We start from the raw sequence: 25682 nt of genomic DNA, 5'->3' as shown, positions 1-25682 counted from the left end.
TACACCGCCCTTCTTCGGGGTTTACTGCAGCACTAGGCCTTCCTCAGGGCTTGCCACGCCCGCCCTGAGGCTCCCTAGTAATACTGCCCCCTCGCTGGGGCTTGCTGTGCCCACACTGGGCTCCCTAGTAATACTGCCCCCTCGCTGGGGCTTGCTGTGCCCACGCTGGGCTCCCTAGTAATACTGCCCCCTCGCTGGGGCTTGCTGTGCCCACGCTGGGCTCCCTAGTAATACTGCCCCCTCGCTGGGGCTTGCTGTGCCCACGCTGGGCTCCCTAGTAATACTGCCCCCTCGCTGGGGCTTGCTGTGCCCACACTGCTAGGGGTTCCCCCCCGAGTATGCTGCGCCTGCTCTGGCACTGGGGTCCTCACCCTTCATTGTGAGTCCCCAATGAGTACGCTGCGCCCTCCTTAGGCGCTGGGGCCCCCACCCCTCTAGGGGTCCCTATGAGGCCTCCTCCAACCCCTTATAGCCTCACCCTAGCCACCGGTGTGATAAACAACAACAACAAAACCACAAGCCCCTAGGCTACAACATATCTATGAGCCACCTGGCTATAACCACAGAAGTCGCCTGGCTATAACTTAGCATCATTGCTCAAGCCTCCAGAGCTATCATGAGCTGTACTTGCGATCAGGCTTTTTTCCACATCCTGGCTGAGGGAGCTCCTGCCCCTTCAGCTGCTGGCAGGGAACTACCAGCTTAGCCTCAGCCCTGGGCTTTATGAGGGCCAGGCCCTGCCCCCTTCTGGTCAGCTGACTTCCTGGTTGCCCCGGGCAACCCGCAGCTGTGCTCATTATGTCCTGTCAAGGCTCTCTCCCTGGCAGTTTCCCCTCTCTAGGAGCAGGGCACCAAGGTGCCCTGCAACACAGGTTTAAACCATTTTTTGATCACTTAAACCAGTTTATGTGTAACTTCTGTCCCTAGCCCTAATGACTATGGCTCAAAATGAAAATCTACAACTAAAGGCTGCTGAATTTGGAGGGAGTGTGGGGTTGCTCTTGCATGTGAGCATTATGGCTGAATTCTGTCTTTAAAATAAAGAAATGCCCAACTTTATGATGAAAAAAGCTGAGATGTGAATCCAGATCTGCATGTCAGCTTTGTGGCTCAAACCCTTTTTTAGTATCTTGCAGCCTTATGTCTGGCACCTGCCACAAATCCCAAACACATTTTAAAAATGATATTTAGATATGATTCTGTGCAGAGAATAGGTTTGGGCTATAGACACATACAGGGTCACTTCTAAAAAAAGGAAGAACATTATAACATCAGAGCTTTTTGTGAGATAAGAATGAAAGACAATATGAGTAGATAGAGGGGCCTATTGCTCAAAGCACAGGACAGTTATGTGCATGTAACTCCCCGGCCACAAACACACGGCAGGAGAAGAGCAGGCCCCACAGATTTCAGAATATCATTTTAATTACTGTTTCCCCTTTCAGGCAGTTCAAAGACAGCATATAATTTTTCAGCAACATTTTGCATTACAGGAATATATAGTTACCCTACTACGCATAGTCCATGCAGATCCAAGCATCATGGCTTCTATTTTCCTTTATCCAAATTCAATATCTTTAAAATATTTGTTTGGACAAATGTACACATATTTTAGAAAGCAACACAGTATAGCCTGTCCTGTGTAATTTTACCATGGAATCTTACAGAAACTTGGAATACTGTTCTGAGTTTAAAAAGAAGTATGAAACTCCCATTATACAAAGGCCTGATGAGGAACACATTCCCAAATATATAGATATTCCAGTGAATTTGCCAATATACTACAGGCTGCTCTAAACTTACAGAAGAAATACATTTCTTGCAAGTAACACCTATTGTCATGTATCACAGAGTGTTTTGTATTAGTCTGGAATTCATTCTTTGGAAACAGAGGATAAATTCAGATCCAGAGCAGAAGTTCTGTGCCCTTTTTCTCTTTATTGAAAGACATCAGGAGGAGTTTCAAGGGAGAGGATTAGGAGAGGATTTTAAAACACACATTCCTCATCTTTGTGAAACCAGTATTTATCTGTGAACCTGACCGCATGTTGTATTTACCAGGTTTACTTCATCACACTGGAGATCTCCGAACACAGTATTATTGTGTACACAGTAAATGTTTACCCCATATACATCAGTCACTATGGAAAGGCTTACTGAACTTACAAGAAAGAATTTCTTTAAGTCCCAAGAAAGCTAAGCTCTCCACCTCTCATGCTGTTCAAATACAAGCCATAGTTTACATCCAGCAGGGAGTAGGCTCTGTTCTGGTATCCAGAGGACAGCCCTTAGAGTTGCTGTATGGGAACTGTTAGCAAACTATAAACTTTGGGCAGAAGCAAAATATTTATTAAGAGTTGAACAGGCTGAGAATGTTTAAAGCAGCACTTGTGCTGGCTTTCATTACCAACATGTTTCATACACAGACATTGAGGTATTGGTTCCAACATTGATTCCTAAGAGCCTGAATCCACAATGTATCAATCACATACTGCAATGAGTCATAGCTAATCCAGTTCTCTCTGTTTCACTGAACCATGGCAATGCAATTTTATCAAAGAAATTGGGATGTTTACAGAACTGTTAAACAGCTCCTACCATTTACAAGTCAGTGTTTTATTACGCTTCCCTTACGAGCCCTCAGACTTGTACCTCATATAACTTCTTTCATGTGATTAGGCAGATAGTTTTTGATTTGGCCATCTGGTTGTGAAACCCCAGACCCTGCTCTAATGTGTTTCTACACTGTTTTAAATTTGTAAGACTCAGACACCGATCACTGAAAGTACCGGAAAATAGAAATGTAATGGATTAATAGCTAAATTCTGGTCTCATCTACAAGGACAGAATGCCTGCCATACAACCAATGAACAGATGCAAAACAGGAATTTTGAAAATAGTGTTAGAGATGGATGTCCAGCTGGTACATGAAGAAAAGCTGCTTCTGCTTCTACACCTGGCAAGCAGCAGCATCTCTGGTATATTTATTCCTCTTTTTCACACTTTTTGAAACTCTGGAATGGGGGTCTTTTGACATAGATAAAGGATTTCTGCTTCCATATTTTCAGAAAAAAGCATGCTGCTTCCCTCCCAGCAGCTGCTAAGCTAAATGAGAGAAGGGCCTTACCTTTTCATTTTTCCTCTCTTCGGCTTTACAGGAACTGTTGGTTGGGCTAGAAGTTACCAGGCTGCTGATCGGCCCGGTTCCTGCCTCCCCATTCAGGTTGGCTGCGCTCACGTTTGGAGGAGTAATGGCAGCTGCTGCCGAAGTGAGGGGAATGATGGGCCGGGCACACTGTGCTCCAGGAATGACTTGGACAGGGGACTGGTGGATATGCTGTGGAGAAACCATGGAGTGTGGCCGAACCACAGTGCCCGGGAGACGGGATGGAGAGCTCTGCGTTCTCAGTGGTGAAACTGTTGCTGTGGGCCTCTCCTGAGACTGAACAGACGGATGTGCTAGTGGGGGAAACAAAGCAAAGGGAAAAAAAAAGATAAGTATCGATACAGTTAAGTAACAGATATTATTTATGTTTAAATTGTACTGTTAACACACCATTTTTATTAGATGGTCCCAAAGGGGAATTACACTTTGTCATCACACCAGAACATATGGTCCTGAGAGTCTTTATAATAAATATGATAAAACATGAAGTGTCACAGCTCCTACCCCACCCTGTGAATGTCCTGCTTAGTGCTCTCTTGACTTCTTAGTAATCCATAGTTGCATAGTTTCACAGATGTTAGGGTTGGAAGGGACCTATTAGATCATCGAGTCTGATCCTCTGCCCCAGGCAAGAAAGAGCGCTGGGGTCAGATGACCCCAGCCAGGTGTATGTCCAATCTCCTTTTAAACACCTCCAAGGAAGGGGACAGTACCACCTCCCTTGGAAGCTTATTCCATATTTTGGCAACTCTCACTGTAAAGAATTTTTTCCTGATGTCCAGTATGAATTTGCTCTCTTCCAGTTTGTGGCCATTATTTCTAGTTACCCCAACAGGCGCCCTGGTAAGCACGTATCCCCTATTTCTTGCTGAGCCCCCCCCAATGAGTTTGTAGGCAGCCACAAGATCACCTCTCAGCCTCCTCTTGCAGAGGCTAAAGAGGTTCAGTTCTCCCAATCAGGCCACATAGGGTTTTTTCTGTAGGTCTTTAACCAGATGAGTGGCCCTCCTCCAAACCCTCTCCAGGCCATCCACATCCCTCCTGAAGTGCGGCGCCCAAACCTGGATGAAGTACTACAAATGCAGCCTGACCAATGCCGCATAAAGGGGAAGTATCACCTCCCTAGACCTGTTTGTGTACTTAGGTCTAGGGAGGTGATTGTATTTACTCTCCAAGCAAAAAATAAGCTCTATTTTAAAATAAGCTCCTATTTCAAGCTGATAGTGTGCTGTGTCTTCCAAACCTCCTGGATCCCACTATAATGTTACTGTTAATTTCCTGATAATTTCTGGAGCTCCCCGCATTGTTACACCTAAATCAGGAGGAGATCATTTAAATCAAAACCAACACTATTTTGTTAACATGATTTTAAAAATCTTGTATATTACTTCATTCTTAACACAAAAAAAGTATTTAAAGATGATCAGAAGAGATCATTGTGCTGTTGAAAATGAATTAAGCAGAACAAACTCACCGAAGAGCCTTTCAAGTCAGTGTTGTTTCTGCCAGCATGCTCCTAAAGGGGCTATGCAAGATCACCAAGTTTTCCCTTCCCCAAATGAGTGAACTCTGCTTTACCTCCTCCTAATCCCCACCAAGAACCAGGGAATTACTGTTCATCTCTCTAACAATAACTACAACGCACTGACTATCAGTGTCAGATCTCCAAGGATCCAGGAAACTATACAGCATGCTGGCTGTGCCACAAAGCTCAACAGAAAACTCCAGTCCTATTTCCATAATGACATCTCCTTTGACCTCCACAGTTGCTTGTGGTTTTGCCATAACCTGCATACAGCAGTCCTAGAATGTGTGGGAGATCAGGCAATGCCCTTACTTAAAAGATTCAGAGGTAGGTCTGTCTGGAAAATTTCCTGTCAAAAAAGATGATGAGGGCTTAACATTAAAGGTCTCCAGACAACATTGAAAACTGTTGAATATAAATATGTGTGTGTGTGTGCGCGTGTGTATATATACGTGTGTGTGTGTGTGTGTATGTATGTATGTATGTGTGTGTGTGCACGCACATGTGTATACACACACACACACATATATGTATGTATGTATATGTGTGTGTATGTATGTGTGTGTACACACACACACACACAGATATACCCTCATATATTGCTGGTCACATATATACATACTGAATACTCATATACTTCTATTCATATGCCCATCCACTCTAGAATAGGCAGCATCCAGGGCAATTGCACAGGATGTGGGAGAGACAGGATCAAATAACTGAATCGGAGACTTGAACCTGGGCTACACATTGATAGCTGTTTTACTGGGCTATCAATTATTTTGGGATGGTGGTCTCTCTTTCTCTGTTTTGCTCTTTCTACTCCACTCTGAATGTAAGAAACCTACCTAAAAATGTTCAGCTGAAAAAGTTTTTCTTTAAAAATAATGGTGTTTTTAACAACAAAATCACATTTTATTGGAAGCCTCCCAACCAGCTCTGTTCATTAGTTCTCTGACGAACCCCTATTGGAGAAGTACTTTTTATGAATTTTTATGGTGTTCTGGACCATGATAATATTGAATGAAATAATTCTAGCAAAAATGTAAACAGTATTTTATATTCATAAAAATAGCAGCCCCTGCTGTTGCATTAGGAGAGACTAAAATTAAAAAAGGCATTGATTTTCATTCTCAAGGTATAAATTGATCATCCCCTGGGGGTCTTTTCTCATGGATTAGTTTTATCCAACTGACCAGGAACATAGTAAGACTTTTTTGTGCATCTACTTCCTCTCAAATCATCAGCTATTAACTGCCTTTGTAGACTGGCTTCGGCTATGGATAGGTATTATTTTTCTGCTAAGAGAAATACCTTTCTCTTAGCACAGAAAGCAAGCATACAGGCATTCAAGGGGTTTTTCACTTAAGAAAACTGGTTCTTCAATGAAAAATTAAAAGCACTTCAAACCAGGGAGTTTTTTGGCCCAAGTACTTTTCTTGTACTAGCTTCAATAACTACATTTCTCTAAGGGCCATAAGGTTACCCAGTATCTCACCGTCCTCCACTCTCCCTCCCTCCCTTCCAGTAGGGTTACCCAAGTCTGTGCAAGGGGCAGGGGACATTTCCCCATGGCTTGAATACTCCCAGGGTCAGGGCATATTTTCCCATGGCGCAAACCATCCCACACAGTCCTAAGGAAGTGGGGGTAGCAAAAGCACAGCTCATTATCAGCTCCTGGCTAAAGAGCTTTCCTTTGAGGCAACTTTGCTGCTCTCCAGGAAGGGGGCCAAAACAAAATGCCTGTACACTCATTTTCTAGTATTGCAAATTTCCTGGAAATCTGGAGTGCTACAACTAGACACGTCCTAGGAGACACCTAGCCCCAGCTACTATTTGAACTTGCAGGTCCCTTTGTATTAATGTTGCACTTAGCAAATTCATCAAACTGTCATTTATCAGTCTAGAACTTGTTAGGACCTTACCCTCTTGACAGAGGAAAAACCTATACATTCAGATAGTCTCCAGGCTGCTGCTCTTTTTTTTTTCTCCTCACTATTTTTCCCTGCCTGGATCACCTGACAGCTTATTGAAAGATGTAGTCCATTTCCACACAGATATTAGAAATGGCTACTTTTGATTTACTCCAACCTAGGTTGTCCCCTCCTGATCTTTATGTAATAAAATGTACTTGTGCATAGGCCAATCTGGTGACAGCCTTGTTTTGGTCTTGTGCATTGGGCAACACTTGCTATGAAAAATATATCATTCTAGTATGCAGGCTTCAACATTTTGAGGTAGGAAAGAAGGTGACAGCACAAAAAAACCAGCAAAAGAAATGGTCTGACTAAGCTGTGAGAGAGACTCCTTTATTTCACTTGATAATGTCATATGTTTACTGCTAACATCTAGGCTCAAGAGCTGCCTTTGCTTTTACATCTTTGGATCTGGAATGTGCTGTGTTGAACATGCTATTAATTAGCCATGTTCATTGAAGGTTATTTTTGTTCTACACTGCTAATAATTCATTTTCATTCCCATATTAGTGGCTTTATACAAAATTGATTTGTTATTCATGTAGATTGCGAGCCAACAAGAATGTGACTTGACTTATAATGCTGTTTCTCCATACTGCAGGACTAGATGGAGGAGCTTTGTAAGGAGTGGAGCCACAGGACAAGTCTGTTGTGGCCATTACATAGCAATGAGAGGAATGCTGAGCTGGGATAGTCTTTAAGCTGATTTTGGCTATTCTGCTAACTTATTTTTATTTACCTAGGAAAATTATATTTTAGTTTACATTTAAAAAACAATAAAACTTCATAAATGCCCACAGAAGGCCATGTTGCCTATTTTGTGAATTCTTCTGTCTTCTCTGCAGGCTAAGATGTCAGAAGGAACTTGATGTGTGGTCTTAAAACCCTAGAGAAGACAAGGTGAATGTGGGGATACCTGTAGCAACCTTTTGAAAGCGTGAGATGACCACATGGATTTGCACTGGGGTGAGAAAAGGACGGTCTGATGCTTCTACCTGGGGTAAAATTACCCTGCAACAACATCCTACTTCTGCTTCAAAGGAATCTGTCTTAATGGCAGCACAGACATCTGAGGCATGAGGAGACACTTACACAAATCCAGAAAACCAAATATATACCAGGTTGCCAGATGTTAAACTAATGTCAATTTGGTTCTATTACCAGATTCTTAATGTAATGACATGTTAGAACTGTTCTACTCTAGAACAGGCACTTCACTACTGCCTAATGCGCTGTCTCAAATCATGCATATTCAACCCTTGTGCTAAGTAGAGCAATACCGCTATCGGTGATGAGATAGAATGCGGTGAGGAAATATGGTGTGCTTGCTTCTGCACTCAGTTGAGGGCAGGTTACCTCCATTTAAACTAAACAAAAAGGTGATATTTAGGAAGTTACACATAAACCAGTATAAGTGATTGGAAACCAGTTCAAATTCCATAGTTCCATATATGTTAGGGTCGGAAGGGACCTATTAGATCATCGAGTCCAACTCCCTGCCCTGGGCAGGAAAGAGCGCTGGGGTCAGATGACCACAGCCAGGTGTCTGCTCAATCTCCTTTTAAGCACCTCCAAGGAAGGGGACAGCATCACCTCCCTTGGAAGCTTATTCCATATTTTGACAACTCTCACTGTAAATAATTTTTTCCTGATGTCCTATCTAAATTTGCTCTCTTCTAGTTTGTGGCCATTTTTTCTAGTCACCCTGACAGGTGCCCTGATAAACCCTGTATCCCCTATTTCTTGCTGGCTCCCCGCCCCCCCCCCCCCCCCCGATGAGTTTGTAGGCGGCCACAAGATCACCTCTCAGCCTCCTCTTGCAGAGGCTGAAGGGGTTCAGGTCTCCCAATCAGTCCACATAGGGTTTTTTCTGTAGGCCTCTGGATTCATCCTCTGCAGTCTAATTTGTTCACCTCCCCCCATAGTTTGGTGTCATCAGCAAACGGACAAGGTGCTTTTTACTCCCTCGTCCAAGTTACTAATGAAGTTATTGAATAGTACTGGTCTCAGGACAGAGCCGTGGGGGACTCTGCCGCCAACATTTCTCCAGGTAGAAACTGACCCATCCACCACCACTCTCTGGGTGGGTCCCATAAACCAATTTTCTACCCACCGGACTGCGTAATAATCTACATTGCAACTGTTTAGTTTATTTATAAGAATTAGGTGTGACACTGTGTGAAAGGCCTTTTTAAAATCTAAGTAAATAACATCTACCTCTATTCCTTCATCCAAGCATTTTGAGACCTGGTCATAAAATGAAACCAGGTTAGTCAGGCAGGATCTGCCTGCTATGAACCCATGCTGATTGCCCCTTAGCATCATTTTACCTGCTGGTCCCCCACAAATGTGATCCTTAACAATTTTCTCAAAGGTCTTGCCAGGGATAGAGGTGAGACTAACTGGCCTATAGTTACCCAGTATCCTCCTTCCTCCCCTTCTTGAAAACAGGGACCACACTGGCCCTTTTCCAATCCTCAGGGACCTATCCTGAGCACCATGAACGCTCAAACAATTCATAGATTTTATAGACATTTGGGCTGGAAGGACCCCAGAGGATCACCGAGTCCAGCCCCCTGTCCCAGGGGCAGGAGGTCAGCAGGGATCATAGGATCCCAGTAAGATAAGCATCCAAATGTATCTTGAAGGCATTCAAAGTGGGTGCTTGAACCGCCTCTGGTGGCAGTCTATTCCAAAACTTGGGGGCTCGGACAGTAAAGAAGTTCTTCCTTATGTCCAGCCTGAATCAATCGCAGCGGAGTTTGTGACCATTTGATCTTGTCATTCCTTGGGGTGCTCTGGTGAACAGATCCTGATGAGATAGGTGGCCACCAGATCACCCCTGAGCCTGCGCTTTTCCAGGCTGATGAGTCCCATAGCTCTCAGCCTCTCATCATAAGGTCTGTTTTCCTGACCTCTGATCATGTGCATGGCTCTCCTCTGCACCCTCTCAAGCTTCTCCACATCCTTTTTGAATTGTGGAGCCCAAAACTGGATGCAGTACTCCAGCTGCAGCTTCACCAAGGCCGAGTACAACGGGAGAATGACGTCTTGGGATTTGCTTGAGAAGTATCTATGGATGCAAGCCAGCGTTTTGCTCGCTTTACTAGCCGCAGCATCACATTGAAGGCTCATGTTCATCTTGTGGTCAATCATGACCCCCAAGTCCCTTTCATCTGTAGTGCTAACCAGCGTAGCACTGCTGAATCTATAAGCATGCTGCAGGTTTTTCCTCCCAAGGTGGAGAACCTTGCATTTTTCAGTGTTGAACACCATCAGGTTCTCATCTGCCCATTTCAAGAGCCTGTCAAGGTCAGCCTGGATCACCCTCTTGTCCTCAGGTATGGATGCTTTACCCCAGAGTTTGGTGTCATCGGCAAACTTGGTCAGTCTGCTTTTGACACCAATGTCCACATCATTGATGAAGATGTTAAATAGTATAGGCCCTAGGACAGAGCCTTGAGGGACCCCACTGGTGACTGCGCACCAAGATGATTGGCTTCCGTCCACCACCACCCTCTGGGTCCTACCACGGAGCCAGTTCCCCAGCCAGTGGATCGTGGTGAGGTCAAGGCTGCAGTTAGCCAGTTTAGCCAAGAGGTGATCATGGGGTACCAGATCAAAGGCTTTTTAAAAATCAAGATATACAACGTCAATCTCTTCCCCCTTGTCCAGGTGATAGGTCACCTGGTCGTAAAAGGAAATGAGATTGGTCAAGCAAGACCTACCCACAACAAACCCATGCTGGGTATCCCTCAGGATATTGCCTTCAGCTAGTCTGTTAAAGATGGCCTCTTTGATAATCTTTTCCAAGACCTTCCCCAGGATAGAGGTCAAGCTGATGGGCCTGTAGTTTGCCGGATCTACTTTCCTCCCTTTCTTGAAGATAGACATGACACTGGGCCTCTTCCAATCTTTGGGCACTTTACCAGAGTGCCAGGAGCTCTCAAAGATCTGTGCCAGGGGCTGAGCTATGATGCTTGCCAGCTCCTTGACTAGCCTTGGGTGTAACCCATCAGGGCCGGCTGACTTGATGGTATCCAGCCTGTCAAGGTGTTCCTTCACGAGGTCAGTTTTGATGGAGGGCAAGGAATCTCCCTCACCTGGGCCTCTCTGAATCACAGTGGGCAGGGGCAACCCATGGCATTTGTGAAAAAATGACGCAAAGTATCCATTTAGCAAATTCGCTTTTTCCTGGGTATTGGTTGTCAGCTGTCCCATCTGGTTTAGCAGGGGTCCAACGTTGCCCTTGCTTTTCCTCCAGCTCCCCACATATCTGAAAAAGGACTTTTTATTGTCCCTGATATTTGTAGCCAGTTGGAGTTCCAAGGCAGCCTTGGTTTTCCTGGTTTGCTCTCTGCAGGTCCAGACCAGAGCAAAGTATGCCTCCTTGGTGGTGGGTCCAGTCCTCCATCCTTTGTAGATCCTCCTTTTAAGATGCAGGAGGTCCGCCAGTTCTCTGGAGAGCCAAGGGGGCTGTTGTGCCCTTTTGCTGCCTTTCCTCCAAGACGAGATAGACTTTGCTTGTGCATCCAGGATTGCACCCTTAAGGAGAAACCACTTGTCCTGAACTCCCCTCTCCTTTGGGTTGTGGCCCTTTAGGGCCTCTCTGACAAGCCTCCTTAGCTTGTCAAAGTCAGCTTTCCTGAAGCTGAGGACTTCTGTATTACTGACTGACTTGCCAGCTTTATGGCAGATGGTGAAGGTGATCAGCTCATGATCGCTGTCACCCAGCTTCCCTTCGATCATTAGGTCGCTGATTAGGTCATCCCGGTTGCCAGTATGAGGTCAAGCAGCACTTTACCTTGTCAGCCCATAGACTTCCTGTGTCAGATAGAGGTCATCCATGCACGAGAGAAAGCTTTGCGACCACTCAGATTTGGCTGAGCGCTCCTCCCATGAGATGTTTGGGTAGTTAAAGTCTCCTATGACAACCATACACCGGGAGCATGCCATCTCAGCTAATTCCCTGGTGAACTCTTGGTCAAGGTCTTGACCCTGGGTAGGGGGTCTGTAGTAGTTGCACTGTAGTTGTGCCAGCAGCTCTGCTATTACTCCAGCTAATTCGCTAAGATCATCAGGACCTGTTGACTTAAATACATTCAACCCTTCCAGATGCCCTTTTACTAGTCAGCACAAACAGTTGGTGGGCTGGTGTCTATACTGGGCTTACCTAAGGTCCCAATGGGATGCGTATTTGTATTCATGTCCAGGAACACAGATGAAAAGAAATCATTTAGAAACTCTGCTTTAGTCATCCTATCTGTTACCAGTTGCCCTAGATCATCCTGATGGGGCCCTAAGTTACCCTGCACCTTCTTTTTGCTTCCTATATACTTAAAGAATGACTTTTTGTTATCCTTAACTTTTGCTGCCAGCCTAAGCGCCATTTCCACTTTGGCTCTCTTCACCATTTCCCTGCATGCTCAAGCCAAGCACGTATACTCCTCCTTGGTGTATTTGTAACACAACAGAAGTACAGTGGCTATAAATTGCTTTCAAAATGGCCCAAACTGGCTTAAGATAAACCTGGATGGATGTAGCATCAGACTTAACTGATTTAGGTTAAAACAGTTTATTGAACTTCTGTCCTAGATCCCTTCCAGATTCAAGTCTTCCAGCATCCCAGGTTGCTTTGCACCTCCCCTACAAAACTTCCCTTGTAGAGTGGGCAGGCTAGCCTTGGCCCAAGCTGTTTACTCCAGCCCAGCAGGGAGGCATGCTCTAGTGCCCCCCAATTTCTGGCCTGGGCTGCTGTAGGCATGCGGTTGCATTTCCACAATCATAAGTGAATGTTGGTTCACTTGCTTATTGGTTCAGTCTACGCAGCTTAGACTAACCTGCAAAGATTGAATCAATTCGGCCTCTGGCTTTTAGACTGTCTGTACTTAGCCTTAGAGTCTCTATTATAGAGTTACATTTATATATGTAAAGACATGCCATTGTGCATTACAGTCAGAGAAAAAGGGGAGGAAGACTGTTCAAGTGTTTTTTCAAGAAAATAATTTAGTTCCAGGTACATTTCATTGTGTGTTTTTCATTTGGCCTGGGCTATTGCAGGAGGGCAGGCAAGATGATTATAACGATCCCTTCTGTCCTTAGAATCTATGATATCTATTGTTGCACAATCTATGGCGCAAGTGTCACAAGTGGTACAGGCAACCTGTGTGTGGCATACAACAGATCAGGGAGGGGACAAGCAGCACAGTAGCATTTAGGGCAGGGAGCAGAAAACAGAGCAGGAAATCAAGCAGGGACCAAAGGGAAGGGAGAAGAAAGTAGAGGAGGAGATTGGACAGGAAGCACAGAATAAGAAGCAGAAACAACAGCAGATCAGTCAGAAGGGGATCAAAGTGGCACTTGAGGAGGGTGCAAGGCCAACATGTGGCATGTCTGCCAAAAGGGTTCGTCTCCACTGTTGTACAATATTTTATCTTACCGGCTGTTCTGTTTCTAGGACCGTCAGTTCTAAGCACTCCTAATGCTTCCCTATTTCAGTCTTTGCAATGGCAACAGTTCAAGTCACGGTCAAACATTATAAGCCAAGAGGTTTAAAATTTTTGCCATAAAGACCTACCATGTAATTTATTTTTAATTCATTCAGCCTTATGGCTGTCCGGTATCAAAAAGAAACAGAATACATTCTGCTCCAGAAACCTGTGCTTTCCATCAAAAAGAAAACCTGGAAACAATGGTGACCCCCTGCTGTGCTAAGCTCCTATTCACATTTCAAAAAACGTGGCTGTATTTTTCAGATCTTTTGCTTTATTGCCAGTGCGAAGTCCTGTTCTGACTAATAAATACCTTTCATCCCTGAAGCCCAACAAAATGCTTCTTAATTTTAAGTTATGAATTACTTGCTCTGTGATATGAGCAGTATTTTTGCCATCAATATGCTTAGTGGACTTCAAAATGTTGTTCTTAGTATGCAGGACATTTTATTCTAAAAAATAAATTGTATAAATATTTGTAAACACTATAATCCATTTCAGCTGTGGCAACAGAACAGTCTGGTAAACACAACAGTATTCCCAGAGATCAATAGAAGTCCGTAAATATTACAAGCAAATAAAACATATCCTATTTCATGTTGCCTTAGCTCTGACTAAAGTAAAAGGCTTGAGAAGGAAACCTACAGAGACAACAAGATCCCAGTGGCATATGCATGAAGGATCCAACGTCAAATTCTGAAATGGTAAGGCAAGAAGCATTAGGGACCATACATACCCATCTGCATGGCATTGCGAGGCTGGCTGGCTGTTGGCTGAGCTGAATACCTCAAACAGTTATTCGTCTGAGGAGAGGCTGTCTGTAGCTGAGGATGAGTCTGAGGTGCAGTGATTGGAACAACTGGTCTGACAGCAGTGGCTGGGTTTGTAAGACTTGCACCTCCTGGATGAACAGCTCCTGGGTTTCCTTTTGTTGCCTGAGACCCTCCTGCTATACTGTTCCTGGGTTGGCTAGCTCCTACAGGTACTCTGTGAACAAATGAAATACAACATGAAAACTCTGTTAAGCCACTTGGATAACTATGTCTTACATCTGCTGCAGTGATGAATGCCATAAACTACAGGAAAAGCTTGAAGCTAAATATGATACCAATTAATGTACTGACATAAAATAAAGGTTAAAGTTATGTGTTATTTTATTTATATTTTCTATAAAGATAATGCATTTTGCTGGAAGTTTGTATTTTGCTTTCTCAAGTTCGATTATTCCATTACAAGTGGCATTAAAACCAGAGAGATGGCCTTAACTAGAACTTCTGCTTCAATTTATTTCAATAGACATCTTAATTCAAATGAAATGGATGTCTCAAATGCTATTTTGTATCTCTAGGCCAGTGGTTTCAAACTCTGACAGATTGAACACCAGCAATTTAAAATGATACAACCTTAAGTACCACCAGCAAACTTTTGTCATATAAAGTAATTATAATACATCTGTTAATGCACTGACAGGTTGTCTGCGTACCACTGGTGGTACCTGTACCACAGATTGGGAACCGCTGCTCTAGGCTGTTTTGTGGATGAGAATGGAACAGGAATTCAAATAAGCCATGGGTCTGTCTTCTACATAAATGCACGGGGGAAAAGATGAAGAGCCTCACCTCCCTACATTATGCTGCACTATTCAGGTTTCAACATCATGTTTCAAGTGAGGACCCTCTAAAACAGATGATGGGGCCTCTGGGTTTGGTTTTTCACATGAACTATTCAACTAACTTTGGTTCAGACATGTGACAAGGGAGCTCAGAGGATGAGTGCTCTCAGCTGACCTCGCTCGATGAGAAATACTGTGAAACATGAATGAACAAACAAAATGGAATCAAATAAACAACTCCCAGCCCTGGCAGCTCTCCCGTGGTGTGTACATTCTCCTTCTTTCAATGTGCTTGCTCTGGGAGACCTCTTACTTACCCATGGGCAAGCAGAGAGAAGGAACTGTAGGATCTAGGTTGTCTCCTTGTTGAGCCAGCTCAGTAGAGATCTATTCTCTTGTCAGCCACATCACATTCCTTCCCTCCACCAAGCTTGCAGTCAGCAGAGGGGTAGGAAATGCCACACAGAAACCACCCCCTGCGCTGTAAAGTTATGTGGACATTTATGCTGCATCCACCACTGAGATATGCAAATGTTCACCACTTCCATTTCACCATTTCAACTGTTGGGAAATGAAGTGGGCAGGGCCAAGTATTAATCTGCTCTCCTTTGTCTCCCCTGTCTCCTTCCCTATACTTAGAGCTATAAGAGAAGGAGGAAAAAGATAGCAGAGGAGGGAAAATGAGGGGGAAGAGATGCAGGAAGGGTAAGAGAGTGAATGGGACTGAAGGAAAGGGAGGGGAGAGCAGGAAATGAAGATGCCACCAGGCCAGGAGGTTGGGAGTTGGATAGGTGAATCTAGTCAGGAAGAAAAAAAGTGAGTTGCAATGCGGCAGAAAGGTGGGAAGGGTGGGGAAGCACTGAACATACAAATTAGATGGAGAGTAAAGGCCAAACCATAAAATAACATAAATCTTAAAGGAGGAGTTCACAGAGGAGAGACTCAAAAAATGAAAAAATTCATTTAAGAAGAATGATATTGCATCTGACAGAATGAATGAACACAAACACTCACTGAACAACTCAACAAGATACAGGCAAGCGGACAGACTATTAGGAGAGAAATAAGAGAGAAGGAAGGAAATAATACAGAGACCTTGGAACTTCATCCCTGTACCTCTTAAGTTTGCCTTATTTCTGTTGTTCTGGGTTTATTTTAATGGTGGTTTGACTTTTCTTATTTTCACTGGAAAAACTTGACTATTCCCTGCCCACCTCCCAGCCCCAACTCCAGACAGGAAGGGGTGATGCACTCTGGATGCTGCGTGTCACCCTCAATTACATCCTGAAGACCTGACAGGTGAGAAATGAGAGTACATGAGAACTGGCAAAGTCACAGACAGCAGGTTCCATTTGCCACTACAGCGAGATGCAATATATACCCACAATATATGTACCAAGAAGCCCTATACCCCCAAGTAGGGCCTTGCTCACACTGACACATACAGGTTTAAAAACACCCCTGGGACTTTCCCCAGGAGCCCTACCAGCAGGGGGAGCCTGAGAGATCTTTGAAACTGCTACATTTTTTGTGTCCCCAGAATTCATCTTCTTCCTAGCCAGCCTTGTCCGGGCTCCCCAAATTATGTGTTTCAGCATTTCCCTCAGGATGGACTTTGATCTGCTGGAAACTCACACTGGTATTCTGCCAGTACATGAATCAGTCCCAGCGTGCTTAAATTCTGTGCTGCTGATATTTAATTGCTTTGGAGTTGTGGGGGGAGGTAGAAGGCAAGGCAAGTGTCATCTTTTATTTTGCTGATGCTAGAAAGGGGAACAGAGTCATCTGAAGGCTATGACAAAGGAGAAATTTTGTTACTGTCACATTGTTCTTGTTTTCCCTTCAGGTGCTTTGTACGTGAACAGAATGTTTTAATTACACATTTGTTTCTAATGGATCATAAAATTAGTCATAAAACAATTCTCAAGCTCGTAGGAAGCAGCTTTGCCCTTTAGCACTTCTCAGCATCTTGTTCAAGCTTCCATATGCTGCAGTTTGCAAAGCCTTGCTGATTTGGATCACCAATACCGATGTCATGAACCTTTTTTGTTTATTGGTTAAGAGATAGAGTCAAGTGTTAGATGCAGCCAAATTACTATATAAAATTTAGGTGAATAAAATCTAAGTTTAGGAACAAAACAATTAAAGCATTAATTAGGTATAGAGTTAATGCTTTTTGGGCTGCAATGCAACTTGAAAACTGTCAGTCAGACTGCAGGTGAGGCAAGGTGAAAACAAGGTTACATTTCCTATGTCTCTCTTTCCAATCTATGTTTGTCTTCAGTTTTGTCTATACCGCAAATGATATACCACACGCGAACTGGAGATGGACTAAATCACAAACCATTTATCAGACCATTCTCAAAACTTTAGAGTTGTCAGTTAAATGGGATCTAGATGAGAAATATTCGTCACTGGTTTTGCAAAACTAAAGTCCCCTTTTTTTCTTTTTCCTCATCTCCTTCTGTATCTGCAGCAGAGATAACTAATCAGGAATCATTTATCAAAGTCAGCTTCCACATCTGAAGTCTGAAGGTTTAAAAATTAAATCTCGATCCAAACAAGCTGGCGTTTTTGATTTTACAAGAGCAAAATATAAACAATGTGAAGTTGCAAAACATACCACAACCAGTCCTTTTTTCACGCATCTCTATTTTAAATTGCTTTGGTTCCTTTTTTAGATATGAACTCCATAGCCAACTAGCTATTTAAAACAATGGGCTATGCACTGCTGATCAACCACAAGCATAGTCATTTAAAATGATTAGCAATGTCTCCTGAAACAATGAATAATTCTTAAACCAAAATCAATGAACCAAGGTACCAGGGATGCCTCAAAGAAAGCTTTTTGTAGAAGAGCATGTCATTTAAAAACAAATCTGTCCCTTCTTCAATCTTCCTTACCTGCAACCTCCTGCCCCTTCCCCCATGAATTGCTAAACCAGAAATCTCTGGGCAGCAGTCCTCACCTGGAAACTGGAGTCACATAGTTGCCTGGAAAGACTCCAGACATCCCAGTTCTCAGAGATGTCCCCTTGAACCAGCCATCCTGACACTTCTCTATGACCCGATACATTTCGCCTTTACGGAGCTCCAGCTCGTCATTCTTCTGAGGCTTGTATGCATACAGAGCTAAGTAGCTGCAGGGAAAAGTTCACATGCACAGAGAAAAGAGATGATGCTAGAAAAAGTGTCAATCAGATTCTGATTTCAGTCTTATAGTGCAGAAAGTGCTGTGACATGTATGCTGCCTAGGAATGACTGAGACACATAATTAAAATCCACACAGAATAGTGAATGGTATTGGAGCAGGTCAACTAACCACTACTATTCATCCTCACTCCTAAAGTGATAAAAGGGGAACCACCAAGGATTAAAAGGCAGTAATTTTAAACTTGACAAGTAATATTTTCCTCCCAGTTAGTCAGTGGAACTCATTGCCACAAGACAGCACTGAAGCCAAGGGCTTAGCGTTAGTTATAGGACTGGACACGTGTATGGATAGAGAGAATATCCAGAATTACAATATTAAGAAGTTTTTAAAAGCCTGGTATTTGGAAGGGATGTATGTCCTCATGCTTCAGGGCAAGAGCCAACCTCTGACCATTTAGGTTAGGAAATTTCTCTTAGAGAAATTTTTACAAATGTCCCCTGAAGAATTTTCTATACCTTCCTATGCAGTATCTTGGAGTGATCAGGATCATAAAAAAACAAAAAAACCCCCCAGCCCAAACCACCACCAGGCTAAACAGACTATTGGTCTTATCCTGTATTATGATTTTCCCCCCTATTCATGTGAATAGGACAATCCTCATCTTAAAAACTAGCATGAGGCACAAGTCATGAAGTTCTTACTGAGGCAAAAGTCCCATTTAAAATTAATGAGTTTTGTCTTTAGTAACAACTAGAATTTGACCCTAGTGTTAAGCTATTTAGTGTTATGCTTATAACCACTTAGTTGTGATATCAATATGCAAAACTTTCAATATATTTCATTACAGTTTTATTTATTCCCTTTGTTTAGGACCTTTCCTTTCTTTTGTTCTTCCTCCATTACTTCAGGGCCTTGTCTCATGTTATGAAGTGACTACAACTTCTTTCCTCTGAAGGTAGTTCAGACTCTTTGGAGAGATGCTTGTTAAAAATTAAGAATGGTTGCTTGTACACTGGGGAATAGTTATGAAGCTGGTTAAATAATAATAATAAAATAATAAAAAATAGCAAAAGCACCCAAACAAAACAACTGTTATCTTGTAAGTATCAGCGTTCGACATTTTCCCCTTGCTGCAGATACTAAAAAGGAGATTTCTAATTATTACCAGTCATGGTTGTTCATGCCTGAGTGTTGATTTACAGCTGTGAAGAAGGACTAGAGCACATGGGTAAACGCTATGAAAATGGTATTTACACTGTAACATACAGCAGGATACCTACATATTGAGGCAGGGCAAGAAGTTCAATGTGGACCTTGTATCAGAGAAACAAATATATAATGAAAACTATAACCAGTGTGATTGTAAGCTTCCAACCCATTAAAATGATGCATGGCTTCTTCCTCTACTCTCTAGGAAATAAAATTGAAGAATAAATCCTGTTAGTTTTCCCTATTCTACCCTTTTACGATACCAGTAGATTTTTTTATTTTTATTTGCAGGCAGTAAATAAACAGCAGTAATGAGCAGAATACAAAATATTTAGTAACAGCTCCTGTGGGCATGCTTAGGTTGATGTGCTTGGCTCCATTTACCATGTGCACAGGGTACAAAGACCTAATCAAATAATTATATTTCATTAGCCAACAGACGGGAGAAACCATCCTGCATATTCTTAGTTCAGTTTTTATAATCAGGTAGCGTTGATAAGGTCTGTTGTTGCTTGCCTGACAGAAAACATGAGGCTGCATATGAACTGAAGAACATTAAAATGCATCTGCCTGACATGAAATAATGCTACATGCATCAATGCTCATCCCTCATCACTGTACTGTTAGAATACAATGAAAAGTGCTGAGACTGCACAGACTGAGATAAAAAAGAATGGCTTGGATTAGTAATTTTCTAGGTATTAGTTTTACAGTGGGCGATATTCAGAAGTCAGGTGTAAAATGGCATAACAGCCTAATTCAGACTGCCTTAGAACAACTTAACCTTTTTATCGACATAAGGGAACCTATACGTGTTCCTGACACTGGGTCCGATGCATTCTAGCAGCCTTGGTGTTACATGTATTCAGTGTCCTTGCATTTCAAAATGGCAGTGGGGTGAGCTTTAACTAAAGCTTGTCAAATGAGCTTTAGTTAAAGTGCCCCCACCTCCATTTTGAAACATGGGATGCTGAATACACAAGACACTGCAGGTGTTTTAATTAGAGCAGCTCCCAATAGCCATTCTAATTAAACCCTGCCTTCCCCCCAAAGCAGGTGTAAAGATGCCTTAAGAGAGTCTATACTGGTGTCACTTACCTGCTAAGGCACTAGAATTGGGTAAAGAAGTTTAAGCTAAACTAGAGTTTGAGGTACTTATCTTACATTGTTCTCCAACACTAAGTACAGACAGTCAAAAAGCCCAAGGCTGAATTGATTGTCTTTGCAGGTTAGTTTAAGCTGCCAAGATTGAACCAATAAGGAAATGAACAGACATTCACTTTTGATTCAGGAAATGCAGCCACATGTTTGTAGTGGCTCAGGCCAGAAGCCAGGGGGATGCTACAGCACGGCTCTCTGGCATGTGGCCAGCATGGGCTGTGTGTTCGCTTCCTTTTCCTGCTGTCTCTGAAGTCTCTGGGATTTGCAGTCCAGACTCACAGCAGCAAGACTCTGCAGGGTTGCTTACCAGTTCCTCTTTCTGCTTGCAGGTGCCTCTGGGATTTGTAGTCCACAGTCGCAGCCAGCACTAAGTAAGCAGGGCAGGACAGCTCCATATTCAGGGGAAGGGAAGTTTAACTCCCCTTCTGGCCCCAGACCTGAATAGGGGTTTGCCTGGGAGAAGGTGGGAAGGTAGTGAACCAGCCAGCAAGGCCAGTGAGCCAGCCTTGCTCTGTGGAGCAGACAAGACAGCCCAGCCCAGCCCAGGGCTGCAAAGCATGCAGGGATGCTGGGGAACTCTAATTTAACTTGAACCAGGAAGGGGTCTGGAAAAGAAGCTTCATAAACCAGTTTGACCCAAACCAGTTAAGTCTGACACTACATTCAATCAAGTTTATCTTAAACCAGTTTCAGCCATTTTGAAACTTGTTTACATGCACTGAATTTCTGTTCTGTTACAGGTTTAAACCAATTTCTGGTCACTTAAGCCAGTTTATGTGTAACTTATTTCTCTAGCCTAAGTCTCCTGCTAGTTACACCTCTCTTTTCTGACTGTTGGCCATTTATATTTCACCTCATATAACTCAGACTCAGAGCCAGAGTTGACAAGTGAGTCCAAAGAAGCCAGTCAGTCCAAAGAAGTCTAAGTTAGACATTTGCACTTGCTAAGAGGACCAAAAAGCATATACATTATACCAGATCAGATGCACTCACTTCTGAATTTGACCCAATCTGCATATAGCACACAGGTAAAAATAACATGCACATAAATAAAGGAGTTCTGGTTATTTTTTACTGATAAGAGCACATCTCAAGTGATTCCTTATGTCAACAGATGGTGGGCATTACTTCATCCATAGTCTTATCATATTATTTTATATATATAGGATCAACTATGTTCCATTTTAAGCAGTGTCTTCTATTGCTTACCCCTGCATGACTCCTCCATACAGCCACTATACCAAAACCTCAAAGACAATGTAAGCCCCTGCAACTCCACCTCTTCCCTTCCTACCCCAAATTCTCAAAGATTAATCAATGAAGTGTGGATGTAACATTAAGGATGAAATTAAAATTTCCCAAATGGTGCTGCTGCAGTCCTCCCATTCTCCTTTCTCCTTCCCTTTGCTCACTGTCATCTCTTGATGTACTATAATCAGTTTAGAAAACTATGCTGCTCCCAATAAAGTTAATGGGAACTTTGCCATTAGATTTTGCAATTTTTCTGCTATTTTTTTTCTCTTATTTGTTTGAAAGTGTTAACACAGACCTGTGTAGTTGTAAAATAAGATAGGCTTAAAACTAATCTGTATAATAAAACAGGACTATTTCTAGATCCTCCACCTTGGGTAAGCTTGGTTTTGTTAGTGACAGAAACAATGCAACTATTCATGTTGAATATCAATGTTTAAATGCTTTCACATTGAACCACGCAGGTTTCTTTCATGCCCAGGTTACCTGATGACTTGACATTTCAAGTAATCTGCTGGTTTCCTCACCTTTATTTGCTATGGAATTGCCAGTAGGAGCATTTAGAAAAGTGTTGAGTTTGACACTATGTCCAACCTAAGCAAATACTGCAAACTGTTGTCAGCAGGGATAGACTCAAAGCATCAAAGAGTGTTAATCCCTCCTTCTATCAGGGTCTAACAATACTTCTTGAATGTGGCTGACAACATCCAGACGATTGGGGCAACTGCATTCAATATCTGTTGACTAGGAGAAGGCATAAGAGAGTCACACCTATTGTCAAACATAGCTGAATACAATTCTACTGCAGCCAGCTTAGCTCAGGAGCAGTAGTTTCCATGTTCTTTTTTTTCTTTCTGGGAGTGTCATAACAGAGAATCAAGACTAGAAGCTCTGTTTCCTGAGACCGGTTGTATTTGAATCAGAAAACCTATGAATTGCCTGCTTCTCATCATTGTCTAGTTCTTAGATGTTAAAAAATCCACTAGCTAGTGCTGTGTGGCTAAGAGGAAAGTGTGAAAACCCTCAACCTCACTAAATGGAACAAAATGCTGTATCAGGCAGTGTCACAATAGTGATACGATGTGTTAGAGAGAAGGACTCTAGAGTAAATGACTGCAAACTGTTTTGCCTCAAACGGCCTCTACCAGAAATTCCAGCCTTAAAGAGAGGTTATGGATGAAAAGAGTAGGCTGTGACTAATTATAACCTAGAATTTGCAGTGCTCTATTTAAGGGTCTCTCTGCAATCCCCTTTTGGGGATGTAACCTGGCTTGTAAGTATAAAATGAAAGTCAGGGTCATGAAGCAGATGTATATACTTCCGGGTTTTTTAAATTATTTTTAATATAATTAAAAAATGGCCTGATTGCAGTACATAGGCACATGGCAATATTGCAGTTTATTAGTTCTTCATATGAAGGGAGTGCTCTGCTTGTTGTTTAATTCATCAGATTTGTAAAGTGAATGTAGTACTTATGGCAGATACCAATGCCAGAGAAACGGTATATTCTGTATATCATTTGCCGGCACTGTGGGTGCTTATACACGTGCTCCACAGCATTTTAATTAGAACATGTTGGAGCAGATGCAATTAGAATGCCCCAGACTGGATTAGAACACTCAAATTAGAACACTCCAGCGTCACATGTATTCAGCATCCTGCCTTTCAGAACTCATCGAAGAAGCTTTAGATAAAGCGCCCCCATGGCCATTTTGAAACACAGGACGCTGAATACATGTGACACTGCGGCATTTTAATTAGAGTGGCAGTCCAAGGGCCACACTAATTAAAACCACCTCTGCCACACTGGAGCATGTGTATAGACAACCTATAGGACAAATCCAGGCAGAGACATAATTAGCAATGTTTGTCTGAAGTCCTAGGCCCCAGCATTCAACCTGATCAGCAGATCAGGGTGGCATCCCTCCAAAGACAAAAGGAGAAAAATCCAGCCACCAAGCCTGTAGAACAACAACAGAGAAGCTTTGCAGAGCATTAGTTTGACCTCTCCAGAGAAGATAAGGATCAAAATACCTAGGAGACAATGGATCTGTTGGTCAGTACTTTGTTTAGTGGAGGGGCGGGCAATTATTTCAGGTGGAGGGCTGATTACTGAGTTTTGGCAAGCCATCGAGGGCTGCATGACAGGCAGCCAGGGGCAGATAAATATTAATTTTCTAATTTTTGTAGGGGCCCCATGGGCCGGATAGGATGACCTGGTGGGCCGCATCCAGCCCACGGGCCACATTTTGCCCACTCCGGCCTAGTAGCATGCAGAGATCCCCTTACATCTGAGCCCGAGGCACTGTGGAAGGCATTGTAGCTTTTTGCACAGTCCTGCCATTCCTGGCAGAGCAGAACCACAATCTGGTCAGTCCTAAGCAGTAGAAAAAGTAGGGGAAAGATTTGTCCCAGTGTATATGTAATCACAGCATTATCACAGGAACTTCAAGGTATGACTGTAGGGAAGGATGTGATCCTTTTACCAGAACCTCTGAACAGTGTGGGGTGTGCTGTGCCCTCTGAGCTTTAGTGCCTGACTTTATCTGAGCAGGATGATTAAAAGCTGATTTTTTATGATTGGCTCTCAATTCTCTATTCTGTTTATAGCAGATCCGTCACCTTGCTTTAAGTTTTGTGTGTGAATTTCAGATATTATTTTAGGATGTAATACATGTGTGCATAAAGTTCCATTGTTTTTTAAAATACCTATTTGATTGGAAGAAGGGGTTCAGTAGTTTAACTAAGCAGCAGCCAAGTTTTAGCCACTGGGCTAAAAAAAATGTACTATAATGGATTCTATCACTCTCTGCCCTATCTCATCAACCTTCTGTTCTTGCAAATACTATTTAATAAGCATATATTGTTATTATGTTCTTGTATTTAAAACATTCATTTGATGCCTTTGTTTATGATACTGAAAACATGTAATTGGAATTGGGTTGTTTGTATGGTTAATGATAATTGTCTCAGGTGTTCAATTGTAGCGGAGTTCACCTTCATAAAAGCTTTATTTAAGGCAGCAGATTTTCTGTAGCTGATAGGCACTCTATTTGCTTTGAAATGATTCATATGGCTGTAATAAATATTCCAGAAGTCTAAAAGGGCTGTGTATGGAAAGGCGACCTGGCCTTTCACTGTTCATTTTTCAGTTTTAGCAGAGGTTGGGTCATGTCTGAGACTGAGATAACTATTCTGAAATCAACTCTTTCAAATCACACACACACACACACACACACACACGATTTACAAAATGCTCGCCTGTGATTAAGATTAGCTGGCTGCTTACATATTGAGGGGGAGCTGGACCTTTGGCGGTGTTCCCTGATCTCCAATTATTGCACTTGTTCTGGGTCCAGCCATTGTAGCTGTTCCAATTGAAGAGGAATCCTGAAATCATAAAAAAATCACAAGTAATAAATGAAAGACATTATTTATTTCCTAAAACAGAACAGGGTGCGGGGCAGGAATGGGCTGCGGGGAACATTGTTATTTTCAAATCAAAGCGTATTTCTCAGATTTGCTACCTTATTTATACCACATAACAAACTGATTTTTTAGGCTCAGAAATTCCAAGAATGCAATTCTGGCACACAGGACAGTAGCTATATTAGCTCCATTTCCACATCACGTCAAAACAGTTCAGTTGTAACTTGCATATGAACCTTAAAATACTTAGAAAGCAAATCTACTTGGCTAGTTTATAGAATGGGTTCAATGTGGATGCTCCTGTGGTATTGCATGCTTTGATAAAAGGAACTCACTAGGAAAGTAATTTTATATTCATATTTTTATCCTTAACATTTCCCTTAAAATTCACAGGCTTGGTGAAAAATAGATAAATATTCACTCAGACACATATGACCTCATATGAACATTGTTATTTATGGTCAAGAACATTTAACTCCTTAAGGAAAGGAGACCAACTAACAGGAGATGGTGTGTTGCCACGTGGCTAGACAGCACAGATTGGGATTTAGGAGACTTGTGTTCCACACCATATTCAGCAATTGGCCTGCTAGGTAAACACTGACAAGTCACTCAACTCTGTGAGTCTCAGTTTTCCTGGCTGTAAAATGGAAACAATGCTACTAACCTACCTGGTTAGTGCTTTGAGATTTATACATGAAACAGGAT

At 42.6% G+C, this 25682-nt stretch overlaps 1 protein-coding gene across 3 annotated transcripts in view; it reads right to left on the bottom strand.

The window, feature by feature from the left end:
• SH3RF3 (SH3 domain containing ring finger 3) overlaps positions 1-25682 on the bottom strand; it is a 393698-nt gene that overhangs the window by 46798 nt on the left and 321218 nt on the right. For 2 of the 3 annotated variants that reach the window (XM_059721047.1, XM_019484992.2), the window contains exons 5-8: positions 24835-24935; positions 17740-17910; positions 13895-14145; positions 3128-3459 (exon numbers count right to left, since the gene is read on the bottom strand). In XM_059721047.1, coding sequence (XP_059577030.1) covers positions 3128-3459; positions 13895-14145; positions 17740-17910; positions 24835-24935 — 855 coding nt within the window. The remainder of the gene's footprint in view (positions 1-3127; positions 3460-13894; positions 14146-17739; positions 17911-24834; positions 24936-25682) is intronic. The other variant, XM_059721048.1, reaches the window with a different exon arrangement.

Source organism: Alligator mississippiensis, chromosome 1 (genome assembly GCF_030867095.1).
Source record: "Alligator mississippiensis isolate rAllMis1 chromosome 1, rAllMis1, whole genome shotgun sequence".
NCBI lineage: Eukaryota > Metazoa > Chordata > Crocodylia > Alligatoridae > Alligator > Alligator mississippiensis.
Note: the sequence above shows the minus strand (reverse complement) of the source record. Positions and strands in the feature narration are given on the sequence as shown.